At 38.1% G+C, this 13,964-nt stretch overlaps 1 protein-coding gene across 3 annotated transcripts; it reads right to left on the reverse strand.

The window, feature by feature from the left end:
- Nucleotides 1-324: 324 nt before the first annotated feature.
- Nucleotides 325-9,724, reverse strand: LOC137244767 (protein transport protein Sec24D-like). 3 transcript variants are annotated; one of them, XM_067774250.1, is made up of 11 exons: nucleotides 9,400-9,724; nucleotides 8,801-8,939; nucleotides 8,263-8,739; nucleotides 7,980-8,206; nucleotides 7,690-7,919; nucleotides 7,316-7,632; nucleotides 6,975-7,262; nucleotides 6,738-6,915; nucleotides 6,549-6,682; nucleotides 2,024-2,386; nucleotides 325-1,964 (listed from the first exon to the last, which is right to left on the reverse strand). In XM_067774250.1, the coding sequence occupies exons 3-5, from the start codon at nucleotides 8,404-8,406 to the stop codon at nucleotides 7,748-7,750; spliced, it is 543 nt and encodes a 180-aa protein (XP_067630351.1). In that variant the 5' UTR covers nucleotides 8,407-8,739; nucleotides 8,801-8,939; nucleotides 9,400-9,724; the 3' UTR covers nucleotides 325-1,964; nucleotides 2,024-2,386; nucleotides 6,549-6,682; nucleotides 6,738-6,915; nucleotides 6,975-7,262; nucleotides 7,316-7,632; nucleotides 7,690-7,747. The 3 variants fall into 3 exon arrangements, with proteins under 3 accessions (XP_067630351.1, XP_067630352.1, XP_067630350.1); XM_067774251.1 differs by having other exon boundaries at nucleotides 6,738-6,905; nucleotides 8,801-9,724; XM_067774249.1 differs by having other exon boundaries at nucleotides 8,801-9,724.
- Between the last annotated feature and the right edge of the window lie 4,240 nt (nucleotides 9,725-13,964).

The raw sequence follows: 13,964 nt of genomic DNA on the forward strand, positions 1-13,964 counted from the left end.
TTCTGCAGCGGTTATATTCATAGTCACGTTTGCATGGGCGTGATTAACTTTTGTGACCAAATTTTCCGTTTCGTTCCTATTAATGTGATCGTGCATTCCGCTCCCACTTATAGGATGTGAGCATAGCACTGTGCTACTCACACACGTCACAATGCTAGTCAAATGGCGGTCATTTTTCCGTCATTTCACTCTACATTTTCGAGCCATTTGACAATCAATTTTACTGCGGTTTTACCATTTATATAACCGCCATATAACGTGAATTTTACCTGCAGATTTACTTTACCTGGAGCAGCCATATGAATAAAATATGAACCAAAAAAATTGAATTTCCAATATTTATTATTTTCAATATTATTATATATGTACATGAAATTGGAACTTATATTAATCCAGTTCATATAAAACAGAAGAACTTTAATAATAAATAAACTCGCTTAATTGGTTTTTGTTTTCCAATGTCTTTTAAGCGAGCAAAAAAATAATATTAAGCTTTAGAAAAAACTCAAATTATTTGAATAATCTACAACTTAAAGCTTAGTAGAAATTCAGATTAGGTTTACTCTTTTTTCAGATCATGAATATTCAAAGGTGTCGTAGAATCCGATTGCTGTCGTAATTGATGAATTGAAAAATGTACGACTTGTAATTGAGTCAGACTTATTATTGTTCTAAATCTAATCATTCAAGCAATAATTCTGCAACCCTTAGCAGGAGTATTGATTGGTTTCAAATCTAATTCCGACAGCAATCGTATTACGACATCCCTTATTATATATGCACATGAAATTGCAACTTAAATTAATACAGTTGATATAAAGAAAAGTAATTATTTTAATAGTAAACAAACTCGCCTTATTGGTTTTTGTTTTCCAATTGAAATCTTTTCCAAGCGAACAGAAAATAATTTTGAGCTTTAGAAAAAACTCCAATTATTTGAATCAATTTAAATCTACAACTAAAAGCTAATTAGAAATTCAGATTAGATTTACTCTTTTTTTTCAGATCAAGAATATTCAAAGGTGTCGTGGAATCCGATTGCTGTCGTAATTGATGAACTTAAAAATGTACGACTAGTAATTGAGTCAGACTTATTATTGTTCTAAATCTAATCATTCAAGCAATAATTCTGCAACCCATAGCAGGAGTATTGATTGGTTTCAAATCTAATTCCGTCAGCAATCGTATCACATCCCTTATTTTATATGTACGTGATATTGCAACTTAAATTAATACAATTGATATAAAGAAAAGTAAGTACTTTAATAATAACATAAACTCTCTTAATTGGTTTTTGTTTTCCAATTGAAATCTTTTCTAAGCGAGTAGAAAATAATTTTAAGCTTTAGAAAAAACTCCAATTATTTGAATAATCTACAACTGAAAGCTTAGTAGAAATTCAGATTAGGTATACTCTTTTTTCAGATCAAGAATATTCAGAGGTGTCGTAGAATCCGATTGCTGTCGTAGTTGATGAATTTAAAAATGTACGACTTGTAATTAAGTCAGACTTATTATTGTTCTAAATCTAATTATTCAAGCAATAATTCTACAACCCTTAGCAGGAGTATTGATTGGTTTCAAATCTAATTCCGACATCAATCATATCACATCCCTTATTATATATGTACGTGATATTGCAACTTAAATTAATACTGTTGATATAAAGAAAAGTAAATACTTTAATAATAATTAAACTCTCTTAATTGGTTTTTGTTTTCCAATTGAAATCTTTTCCTGTGCAAGCACATCGCTAACCTGTGTTGGCAAAAGATATGATTATACTGTCTTCGATAGATAGTCGGACGAGCCGTTACTCGGCGAAGTAGAGATGACCGTTGTGTCGGTGACAGATGTTACAACAGCAGTTTCTAACTTTACACCATCCGTACAGTGTGATGAATGCTTCACTGCCTTTTCCAATTGCTTGGCGCCAGCGATTTTTGCTGTTTGTAAAGCTTTAGCTGTAATGCAAATATATAGATGGGTTAAAGTGGTTTTCGTATGTTATTCAACAACTCACCCTATACTATCATCACAGACTCCTCATCGATTTTGAATATGTGTACTGTTTCAGTATTCAGACCCAGTTCGTTTGATGCAATATTTTCGATTTGATGAATATGTATACTATCCGTTAGGCAGACAATTAGGTGCGTTCGATTCATTCATATAATGTGGGTATTTGAGCCGTAGACGCAATTGATATATTGTAACATTTGTAAACAGTTGGGTTTTTCTGCTGTCACCATCACCACTAGAGAGCTATTGAAGAAACGCTCGACCAAGATATGTTGCGATTTACGCGCATAGATTTTTTCCACCTTGTCAGTTATTGATGGAAAAAATGCGAAAGCCATATTTACCATCCAATACGGAAATGGAACTGTGGAGGAAGAAACATTTTATAAAATTTAATAAAATCAATAAATGATAGTTGTGTTAAAATGGGGTAAAGTATCGTATGTTAAAGTATAGCGAAGTTTGAATAGGTCTCATTCTTCATTCTTAGAAACATGTACGAAGGTACCTCGTAAGATATTAAAAATCCTCAACGCTTTTTTGCAATAACTTAAAAAAAACTCATATTCATCAAATTTCTGTTTAACTTCTACATATCAATAGCTACGTTTACCACCAGAAGGAGTCACTATTGCTTCTACACCTATGCTATTGTTTCCTACACCGATGAGCTTTGTAATAAAATAAACAGCTATCTCCCCAATCTCTCCAGTTTTGTCGCCTCGCGAAACCTGATATTGCAACCAACCAAATCATCGGTGATCCTTTTTAAAACATGGCCGCGCCAAATGTCGACCATATGACATTACCCTACCGACTGTCTTACACCTTAAAATTTTGGGTGTGACTTTCATCAGGATCTACATTTTGGTGAGCACGCAGCCGCAATTGTTCCGAGAAATCAGAGCCGTATCAAAATCCTCAAATCCCTCGCTGGCAATACCTGGGGAAAGGATAAAGAAACGCTCATGACTACACACAAAGCAATTAGCCAGCCGATTAAGTGCTATGCGTCACCCATATAGTCGCCAAGCCTAAAAATTACCCACAGAAGAAGCCAAAATACTGCTCTCAGAATTGCCACGGGCTGTCTTCTTATGTCCCCAGAACACCATCTGCATAATGAGGCGAGAATACTCCCCATCAGGGAGAGAAATGATATGCTGACCAAACAGTTCCTGTTGAATACCCAGAAACCTGAGCATCCCAACAGACATCTGATTGGTCAACCAGCACCGCCTAGGGGCCTAAGGAGTCATCTCCGTAAGCATTTTGAGGAAATACGGCTCCTGAGAACCCAGCCGTATGAAGCGAGAAAACACAAGCAGGTCCTTGGCAGATTTTCACAATGCGCCAAATCTTGGAAAAAACCCGTGAAAAGAGAATCGACACACATCACCTCTTCGTCGACTTTAAAGCCGCCTTCGACAGCACGAAAAGGAGCTGCCTATATGCCGCTATGTCTGAATTTGGTTTCCCCGCAAAACTTATACGGCTGTGCAAAATGACGTTGAGCAACACCATCAGCTCAGTCAGAATTGGGAAGGACCTCTCCGAGCCGTTCGAAACTAAACGAGGTTTCAGACAGGGTGACCCCCTATCGTGCGATTTCTTTAATTTGATGCTGGAGAAAATTATACTAGCTGCAGAACTTAACCGCACTGGAACAATATACTATAAAAGCGTGCAATTACTGGCATATGCTGATGACATTGATATCATCGGCCTAAACACCCGCGCTGTTAGTTCTGCTTACTCCAAGCTGGAAAAAGAAGCGGTAAAGATGGGTTTGATGGTGAATGAGGACAAAACGAAGTACCTGCTGTCATCGAGCAAAGAGTCAGCGCCTTGGCAACCACGCTACTGTTGGCAGCCATAATTTCGAAATAGTAAAAGACTTCGTTTATTTGGGAACCAGCATCAACACTAGCAACAACATCAGCACTGAAATCCAGCGAAGAATCAATCTTGCCAATAAATGCTACTTTGGACTAGGTAGGCAATTGAAAAGTAAAGTCCTCTCTCGGCGAACGAAAATCATACTCTACAAGTCACTTATCGTACCCGTCCTGCTATATGGGGCAGAAGCATGGACCATGACAACAGCAGATGAAGCGGCTTTGGGAGTGTTCGAGAGAAAAGTTCTTCGAAAGATTTATGGACCTCTACGCGTTGGCGATGGCGAGTACCGAAGAAGAGCTGTACGAGCTATACGCAGACATCAACATAGTCCAGCGAATTAAAACGCAGCGGCTGCGCTAGGCCATGTTATGCGAATGAAAGATGATGCTCCGGCCAAGAAAGTGTTTCTATCGGAACCCGCCTATGGAAGCAGAGGTAGAGGGCGGCCCCCACTCCGTTGGAAGGACCAGGTGGAAAACGATTTAAACTCCCTTGGTGTGACCAATTGGCGCCGGTTGGCGGAGCGAAGGAGCGACTGGCGCGCCTTGTTGGACGGCCATAACCGTTTAGACGGTTAAGCGCCAATTAAGTAAGTAAGTAAGTAAGTTAAGATGATGCGGGAATAACCAAGTAAGCTCCTTCCAACCTTTGATTCGGGGGATGGTATAATGGTATGAAGATGATAGTGTGCGACAACATCGCGAGCTTGCGATGGCTGGAGGAAGTGGTTCCAAACCTCCAAAGGCAGGGCACGAACGCTCGTTTTGAGATGGTGGATAAAGCGCAAATCCCCAAGGTAACAAAAGTTAAGGTATGGATACCATGCGTGATGAAGTCGGAGGATACACTGCGACTTTTGCAAAATCATAATCCGAACATACCGACACAGGATTCGAAGGTCCTAACTGTAACTCGGCCTACGGACGAAGGTTAGTTATACATCTTCCAAATAAACAAGCAGGCGGAGGATATATTGTACGCGCAGCTTGGAAAAATGTCCTTAGGTACAGGCAAAATGTATATGCGACTCAGGAAAAGAAGTCGCGGGTATTAAAGTCCTAACACGGTGGACGTCGAAAAGGACCTCAAAAGCCTAAGGGAAAAAAGACAGGTGGAGGTAGCCCACGTCACCCCGAATGTGTTAGAAGGGGACCAACAGCCAGATGGTGCTGAGTCGCACAGAGGAACACCCGTTTATATACAAAACAAATAACAGGGGACCAAGGATTGAGCCTTGTGGGACTCCTCTTAAACAACAGGTACAAGAGGCTGAAGGGGGCTTCGAACACTCTAAACCAAAAGGACTAGAGGAGGACGACGACGTCACGATGAAGGTGCTGGAGGGGGACAAGCAGCCCATTGGTACTGCGAGTCATACAGATAAACCTCCAACACAGTAAAGTGGCGTCGAGCGAACCCCTCCTCCTAACGCGCTGATCCAGGAGCCGTGGCTTCCATCGGGAGGAAAGGGTTCTGGACTTAGCGCGCGGATTTGGCGTTTACTATGCGCAAACGGAAGGACGGGTGCGAGCTGTAGTAATGGTAAGGAAACAGCTGCATTCATATATGCTGCCTAATTACACTACTGAGGACCTCGTAGTGGTGGTGAAATCGCCGGGCTCAGATGGTACATGTCCGGCCATGCTACAAGTTTCAAGTAGGGCGGTCGTGGGATGGCTTAAAATAATATTCGATGAGTGCATAAACTGAATCATGTACCGCACTCTTGGAGAACTGCTCGTGTAGCTTTCCTACCAAAGGCGGGGAAGATCGGTCACGTGTATCCCAAAGATTATAGACCCATAATTTCTGCTCAAAACCTTTGAGAGGCTGATAGATGTGTACATAAAGTCCAACGTGGATGAAAAGCTGCTCTCCACAACACAACAGGCGTACACCAAAGGCAAGTCAGTAGACACCGCATTGCATAGGGTGGTAATAAGCATAGAAAAAGCCCTGGAATATAAGGAATATGCTCTAGAAGCATTGCCGGGGCTTTCTAAATGGGCGATTATTGATGGTCTTAATTACGTTAAAGTACATCCAGCCTTACCCAGATGGATCGACTGCATGTTAAACTGCAGTAAGATTATATCGCAATGGGGATTGTACGCGGCCACGAAATTAGTGGACAGGGGCACTCCGGGTGCTATCACCTCTGCTGTGGACGCTGGTCATTAACCAACTGCTTAGGGGATTCTACGAGGGACCAGAAAAACTTACGGTTTACGCAGATGACGTTGCATATGGTCTTGTTTTCAAAGAGGTACAAGGTCCCTAATTGGACCAGGCCTAAGTTAGGAGGGGCGACCCTACGGGGAAACCTTGCACAAAATATCTAGGAATGATCCTAGACAGTAAGCTGTCATGGAAGCTCAACGTGGAGGAGAGGGTGAGGAAGGCTTAAACGACACTTTATGCATGTAAAAGAATGCAAAAGAACCGGCATATACGATCAGAAGGAACTCGATGACGATGCCTCAAAATAACAACCAAAAGCAATAATTATCATTTCACTGACACAAATTTTATAGTTTTTTCTTCCGGAGTTGGACACAATCTTTTAATAATTTTACTTATCAATTTAAGATTACAAATTATTTTCAATTTGTATTTTGACTTACCAGCAACAACAGAATCATGTTTAATTGTACGCCGCACAATCATTATAGCATCATGTAACGAAGCTCAGTTTCTTTCAAAAATTGTTCGGCACCGCCACGTAAAATCAATGTATATATTCTAGCATTAACGCAACCTTTAAATAATTATAAACTATAAAAATGAAGTTAATGTCAAACCCACTATCAAACCTTGGAAAATGTTGAAATGTTCACCACCAACTTGACGTTCCTCAAAGTAATCACATTGACCCAAAACACTTGAATTAATATCATTAGCTGTAGTCATAACAGCTCCACCACAAGCTTTCATTGTACGGTCAAATCTTCTTCTGGTACACTAACAGAACATTTCACGATCTGCAAAATACTGTGTACCAACATCACCAATTGGTAGTTTAGAAAACACAACATTGGCGCCTTACTTACCTATTTTATTGTACAGGAGACGCCATTCAGCATTAACAATTTTCTGATACTCTTGGACATTGGAGGACATTGCTGTGGCAGAGCATTTTTTCAATAAAGCACTTTGTTGTTCCTTTGATTGGCGCTTCCACATGTACAGCCATGTCATATTTTGGTCATGCATAATTATAATGCTTTACGTATAGCTTTAATGCTGATACGTGCATGCACGCCTTCCTCAACATATGGTTTAACTTGTTTTAAGATTTCACCTGCTTAAAGTACTACTGAAGTGGTGCCATCGCCGACCTAATAAGAGAAACATTTTTATTCTACACATTCTAATATAACAAAAAACTTACCTCAGCATTTTGAAATTTGGCGATGTCTACTAGAGTTTTACGGCTGGATTCACAATATCAAATAGTTTCATAATGGTTGCCCCATCATTTGAACTTGTGGCCTTACCACTGGAATCAACAATATGCTTGTCCATACTACGTGAACCCAATTGAATGCGAGGCATTGATGTGGATATGAGTTGAGGTTTACCATGAGAGCTATCGGTACCCAAGCATTTTTTACACAAATACTCATGTACCCAATACAAGTTCAGGACGTTCATATTTATCAACACGCTGTCCGGTATGGCCCAACTGTTGGAAATATGCAGTTGACACTGTTGAGAAAAAATATGGATCAATGAACACAAGTAGAAGTGAAAGATTTTTTTTACCATCTCTTGTTACTTTACACATTAGACATTGGAAACGACGACCAGCATCTACAAGTTGCTATTGAGCCTTGCAACGATTAGATCTAATTGCACCCAATTCACCAAAATTTACAATGGGTGGCTCATATTCACCCTCAACCGTTCGTGCCATTGGTGAGGCGGTAAGTTTAATGGACAAAGCTGTTGTTTTTAATAAATCAGCTGTTGCATGTATGCAATACAAAGACGACCTGCAAAGAAGAAAGATCAATGTAATTGCCAAACAAAACATTAATTTCGATTATCGATACCTAACGTAACGTGGCGATGAGTTACCCTGATCTTCTACCACATATTTTGTGGTCACCAATGGTGGTAATAAACCCTGAGCATTAGTAATAAAAGCACCACCAGCGCTATTTTGATTTTCAATGATAACGCTTATCGGATTTGGCATCTGATCGGGATCTAAACGGCGTTGGGCTTGATCATACTGTTGCGGCTGTTGATATTTACCAGTAACAGGTTCAGGTGGTTGCTAAAGAAAATAACACAAAAATAATCATCAGCAAATTATTAGTTGTATTAGCATACATTATAACCAAGACGTCCGGACGTGTCCGGGTATTGGGGTTGACACGGCTTGGGTGGTTGACTGAGCATTGGCGTCTGTCCAGGTAGTGTTGGTGGCATCATAAAAGCCATCAATAACAAGTGCCAAGAATATATCCGCGGCATACCTGCCGACCAAAATGATTCAAGAGGTTGTGATTGCCAACCTCACCTACCCGTGGCGAATCCTGTACCTAACAATTTGGTGTGAACAATTGGTGCCAGTTAACCCTCTGAAATAATCGGCGCAATTGTACGCCATTGTGTTGGCATTAATTAGGTAAAATGCAAAAACTTTTCATCCTCCTCGCGTGACCATTCTGTCTTCTTTAAGCTAGGATCAAGCCATTCGTAACAGCGTGCCTTACATTGCTTTGCAGATTTGCGATGCAGCAGTGATACAATACGTGACCACTGGTTTTTGCCATATTTCATTACAGCTACTTTGAGGATTTCATCCTGAAAGTTATCAATTTAGTTAATAAACGGCCAAGAGTAACCAGTCGCGTCAAATGCTTACCTCAGTGTTTCTCCACACACCACTTTTTATCATTATTCGCGGCATGGTGCTATATAATTGTGAATTCTTTCGATGAGCACAAAAAATCAAATCAAAAATTTTTGTCGAAATAAACAGCAAAATCATTGTATATTAAAGACTTTGGGGAAAATTTTAGAATAGCACCCCCGAGTTCGGGGTAAAACTTGGTATCAAATGAAAGAGGGAGTTCTCCCGATCACAAATATATATATTTTAAAGTGCGCAATCTTATAATTTAAGTTATTTGTTGTTAAAGTTTGCAAATTTAACAATTTCTATAGAACTTTAAATTACAATTTACACATCTTTCAAAACCTTAATCCACATACATATCTATATAAATTGGCAACGATAAACTTAAATTGCATTTTAGTATATTTCACATTTCATTTTTGCATTGTTTTCACTTATTATAAATGTTTTTATTAAATCAATCGCGCTTTTGTAGCAACATGCACATATATATATATATATACATATATTTTATTGATGACATTACAAAGCTGTGCTGCCACATATATATACGTATACACATATAAAATTTGTATAGAAATTTGCAAACTTTAACACCAAATTACTTTTAAATTATAAGTCTGCGTGCTTTAAAATATATATGTATATATGTGATCTGGAGAACTCCCTGTTAATTTTAAATATTTCCGGAGATATTCCATTTAAAACTCTCAAAATTGAAAAAATTTTCGACCACCAAATGTTTTGCTGTCTCTGCTGAATTAGAAATGGCGAATTTTTTTGCACGCAAAAATTACGTATTTTGCTATCCCTATAAAAATAATAGGTGCGAGAGAGCACGATACATTGTGGGAAAGCTAAATTTGTCAACATGCTATTTCATTTGAAGAATTTTTCATTCCAAATCGTCACCCCTGTCAAAAATTCGTGTGTTTGTGTGCGTTTTTGGTCACACGATTTTTGCAGGGAAGATAACAAAAAAAGGAGCGGAATATCAGATATGGGTTGCTGTGATGTTAAATTTTTTGAACGAATTTAGTTTGAAAATGTAGTGCACCTATATGGGTCCTACAGAAAATTATACAAAAGTCTTGAATTTGGATATCTGAGGACGCGTAGTTATTCCAGTATTCATAATATAAACACGGGGGCTAAGTTTTTCTACCCGTTCAAAATTTCTCCGCGAAAAACAGTTTGAGACCGAGGTCGACTGAATAACCCGTCCAAAAATGTGGAAAGAGAAATGAAAAGACGCGTTTTGTCCTGTTATCAATAGTCCAACGGCGAAAAAGTATTCGAATTATTGGAAGCGAGGCAAAAACGCGTCTATTAATACCTCCCCCGACGGTTTTGGTCGTGTTTTAGCAATCGTCCCCGGTAATAAAGTAATACAATTTGTTAATTAAAATTGTCCAAAACATGAGGATTGTAAAGAGAGATGTAATTAAGTGCTCACTTGAAAGTAAATAAGGATATTTCTTTGTAATTTTACAATAAAAATTTTACGCAGTTTTCGTTAGCAGCTACTACACTTTTCTTGGACCTAAGAAGTACAACAGTGCCAAATAGCATCCACAAAAAAAACGAACAAGAACAAGCATTTTATCAGGTGAGCGTGGCGGTGTATGTGCATTGTACAGGTTTACAAGTATGATATGTATGAGAGGGAAACAATTTCTTTCCCTTTCTAACACACGGCAGTTTGACACTTCGGTCAGTGTCAAACTAGCGTGGAACCCAGTGGAACCTGCGTGGAACATGAGTTTTGACACTGAACGTAGTGTCAAAATTACCGGGGTTGCTTCGTCGAAAGCGACACAGGGAAGCCAAAAAGGGATCGGAATATCAGATATGGGTTGCTGTGATGGTAAATTTTTTTGAACGAATTTAGTAGGAAATTTTAAGTGCACCACTCATATGGGTTCCTCAGAAAATTATAAAAAAGTCTTCAATTGGGGTATCTGAGGACGCGTAGTTATTTCAGAATTAAGAATACAAACACGTGAGTTAAGTTTTTCTACCCGTTCAAAATTTCTCCGCGAAAAACAGTTTGAGACCGAGGTCGACTGAATAACCCGTCCAAAAATTTGGAAAGAGAAATGAAAAGACGCGTTTTGTCCTGTTATCAATAGTCCAACGGCGAAAAAGTATTCGAATTATTGGAAGCGAGGCCAAAACGCGTCTATTAATACCTCCCCCGACAGCTTTGGTCGTGTTTTAGCAATCGTCCCCGGTAATAAAGTATCACAAATTGTTAATTAAAATTGTCCAAAATATATGGTTATTAAAGAGAGATGTAATTAAGTGCTCGTTTGAAAGTAAATAAGTATATTTCTTTGTAATATAAGAAAAAAAGTTTTAAGCAGTTTTCGATAGCAGCTACTAAACTTTTTTTTGTCCTAAGAAGTACAACAGTGCCAAATAGCATCCACAAAAAAAACGAACAAGAACAAGCATTTTATCAGGTGAGCGTGGCTGTGTATGTGCGTGCTGCTACATATCCTACTTGTAGACCTGTACAATGGTGTATGTGCGTGCTGCTACATATCCTACTTGTAGACCTTTACAATGGTCATAGTGTACCTATACAAGTGTGTCAACTAAACGATAAACGTCAAAACTACGAACAGCTTCACTCACCTGATGTAAATCTCAGGTCTAGAGTTGCATTTTTGGTACGTAAGAGTACTTCAAGCTGAGTTGCATTTGATAGTTTAATAAAACTTTGTAGTATTTACATATGAAATAGTTGCATATGTTTCCGCGGAAATAAGAATTATAGAAGATTTGTAGCCTGCAACAATGCGGAAACATACGGAAATCAAAATTTATTTACATTAGAGTCAAAATATAAAGCGCCACACGTGTAACATGGAAAATTGTCACTTCTAAGGCTGTTTACACAAATGCATAAGGACAAAATTATATAAACGCTTTGGTCGCTTCAAAGCAAAGATAACGTACGCGTTTCATTGTTTTTCATATGGCGCTGTCAAAGCGTAGGCACGCAATTAAAGCAATTATGTAAATTTTTCTATACTTCGCCCGACAGATGAATCAATGAATGCAACACAACCAAAGTCTGTGTAAATCCGCCTTAATTTTTCTAGCTGTGAAAGTCTCCTGCATGTATCATTTGCCGTCTTTCAGTGAGCTTTACAGCTCCGGCTCATGCTCAATTCTCACGGGAATGCTCTGGATCATTGAGAGACTTTAGAAGCAGATGTCGTGAAATTTTCGCACACGTGAAATGTAATAGGCAGATGTCGCCGCTGTTTTTCATTTAACTCATACGGCGAAAGGCTAAGCAGCGACATCTATTTTTGAAAGAGTAGGTATATTAAAGGCCGCGTTGCCAACCTAAAAAGAAGTAATTAACAAATTATCTGGCGCAGAAATTGAACCAGACTTCTATCTGGATTTATCTGGCTCAAATCGTTGTTGTTGTATTTACTTGCAAATTTTTTAACTGGCTCAGGATTTTGCCACCGGATGATAGCTATTGTATCATGGTCTCCTGAGGCCCTATTCAGCAACTGTGAGTTTTGAAATGTACATTTTTCTTTCATACAAATTATATGAAGAAAAAGTGTACATTTTAAAACTCACAGTTACTGAATAGGGCCCCTGGAAATAAAATGGTACTGTAAGTGCAAAAAAATAAAACTCCTATATGACACTACTTTATTTTCTATGTATTTTTCCATGGTTCAACTATATACAGGTTGGCTCATCTGTAAAGCAACAAAATATGTCTGTTCAAATTGTCAAAATCTGTGTATTGGTGTTGGTGCGAATGGTATGGAATGGAAACATAAAACTTAGCAGTTTTTGTATGTGTAAGTAAAATGTTGCCAATGTGTTGGTTTCATTTTGAGTTTGCCATCTCCTTTTGACAATCCCTTCGACCATGCAATGACATAAATAAAATCAGCTGATGAGATGAGCCAACCTGTACATAATTGAACCATGGTATTTTTCTTTTATTTTATCTTATATTTTTTGTCGAGGGAGCCAATAAGGTTTCAGTACTGGTGTAAGTGTGTGAACTATATTTAAAAAAACTAACGAAATACAAGAAAAATACAACGTAGCTCATTAAAAACAAACAAGCCAGCTTGTATTTCGGTAGGGTATTTTGACATTTGGCCGTTTTTTCTTTATTTTTTCTGACAAATGAAAATTTTGTTTTTAGCTTCAAAATTTTGTGCATAAAAACACAACTAAATTCAAATCGTAAATTGTGTGTGCAAATGAGTTTTCAATAAGTGTACATTTTTCAGTTTTTCATAGTTAAGGAATTGACCTCCAGATTCTTGTGTTACACAAATATAGTAAACTTGGGTACAGAAATTCAAATTAAAAAGTTTTTCACAATAATTTGAAAAACTCTACGATTTCTCTGCTTTTTACACTTAAAGGAGTAACCCTCCGTAATAAATTAACCTTTTAATGAAAATCAATAACTCTGAACTGAACACTTTTCGCCATGATATGAGATTAAAATGCTGTCACTTTTGTGACTACATAAACCCTGTTTCAATCTTTTACGTCTCTGCACAGAAACCTAAATGACCGTTTTCAACCGAAACAACAAAGGCAACCCAGATTTTGTCGTTAAGCTCACTTAAGCAAGTGCCTGTCAGAAAGAAGTCAACACACTTGTACTTGTACACTATGGTCATAGTACAGGCATTGTTTAAAGCCCATTGATGCAGTTTGTCGCATCGCTTTAGTCGTAACAATCAGCTGTTTATCGCTACGACGGTAAACCAAAAGCCATTTGGTTGGCTACGATAAGGTTACGACCTTACACTTATATGACACTACTTTATTTTCGTGTATTTTTTCTTGTATTTTATCTTCAATTTTTTGCCGCACTCCCTCCTAACACGGCTTCAGTACTGCTGTAAATGTGTAAACTATATTTCAGAAAACTAACGATATACAAGAAAAATACAATCTACCTCATTAAAAACAAAAAAGCCATTTTGTATTTCGATAGGTTTTTTTGATATTCGGCCGTTTTTTCTTTATTTTTCCTGTCAAATGAAAATTGTGTTTTTAATTAGAAAATTTTGTGCACAAAAACATAACTAAAATCAAATTTGTTGTGAAAAAGTGAACCATCAGAGTTCTAAATCATTTACCCGTGTTATTTGCATTGTTT

The sequence above is a fragment of the Eurosta solidaginis genome, chromosome 3 (genome assembly GCF_040869045.1).
Source record: "Eurosta solidaginis isolate ZX-2024a chromosome 3, ASM4086904v1, whole genome shotgun sequence".
NCBI classification, from domain to species: Eukaryota; Metazoa; Arthropoda; class Insecta; order Diptera; family Tephritidae; genus Eurosta; species Eurosta solidaginis.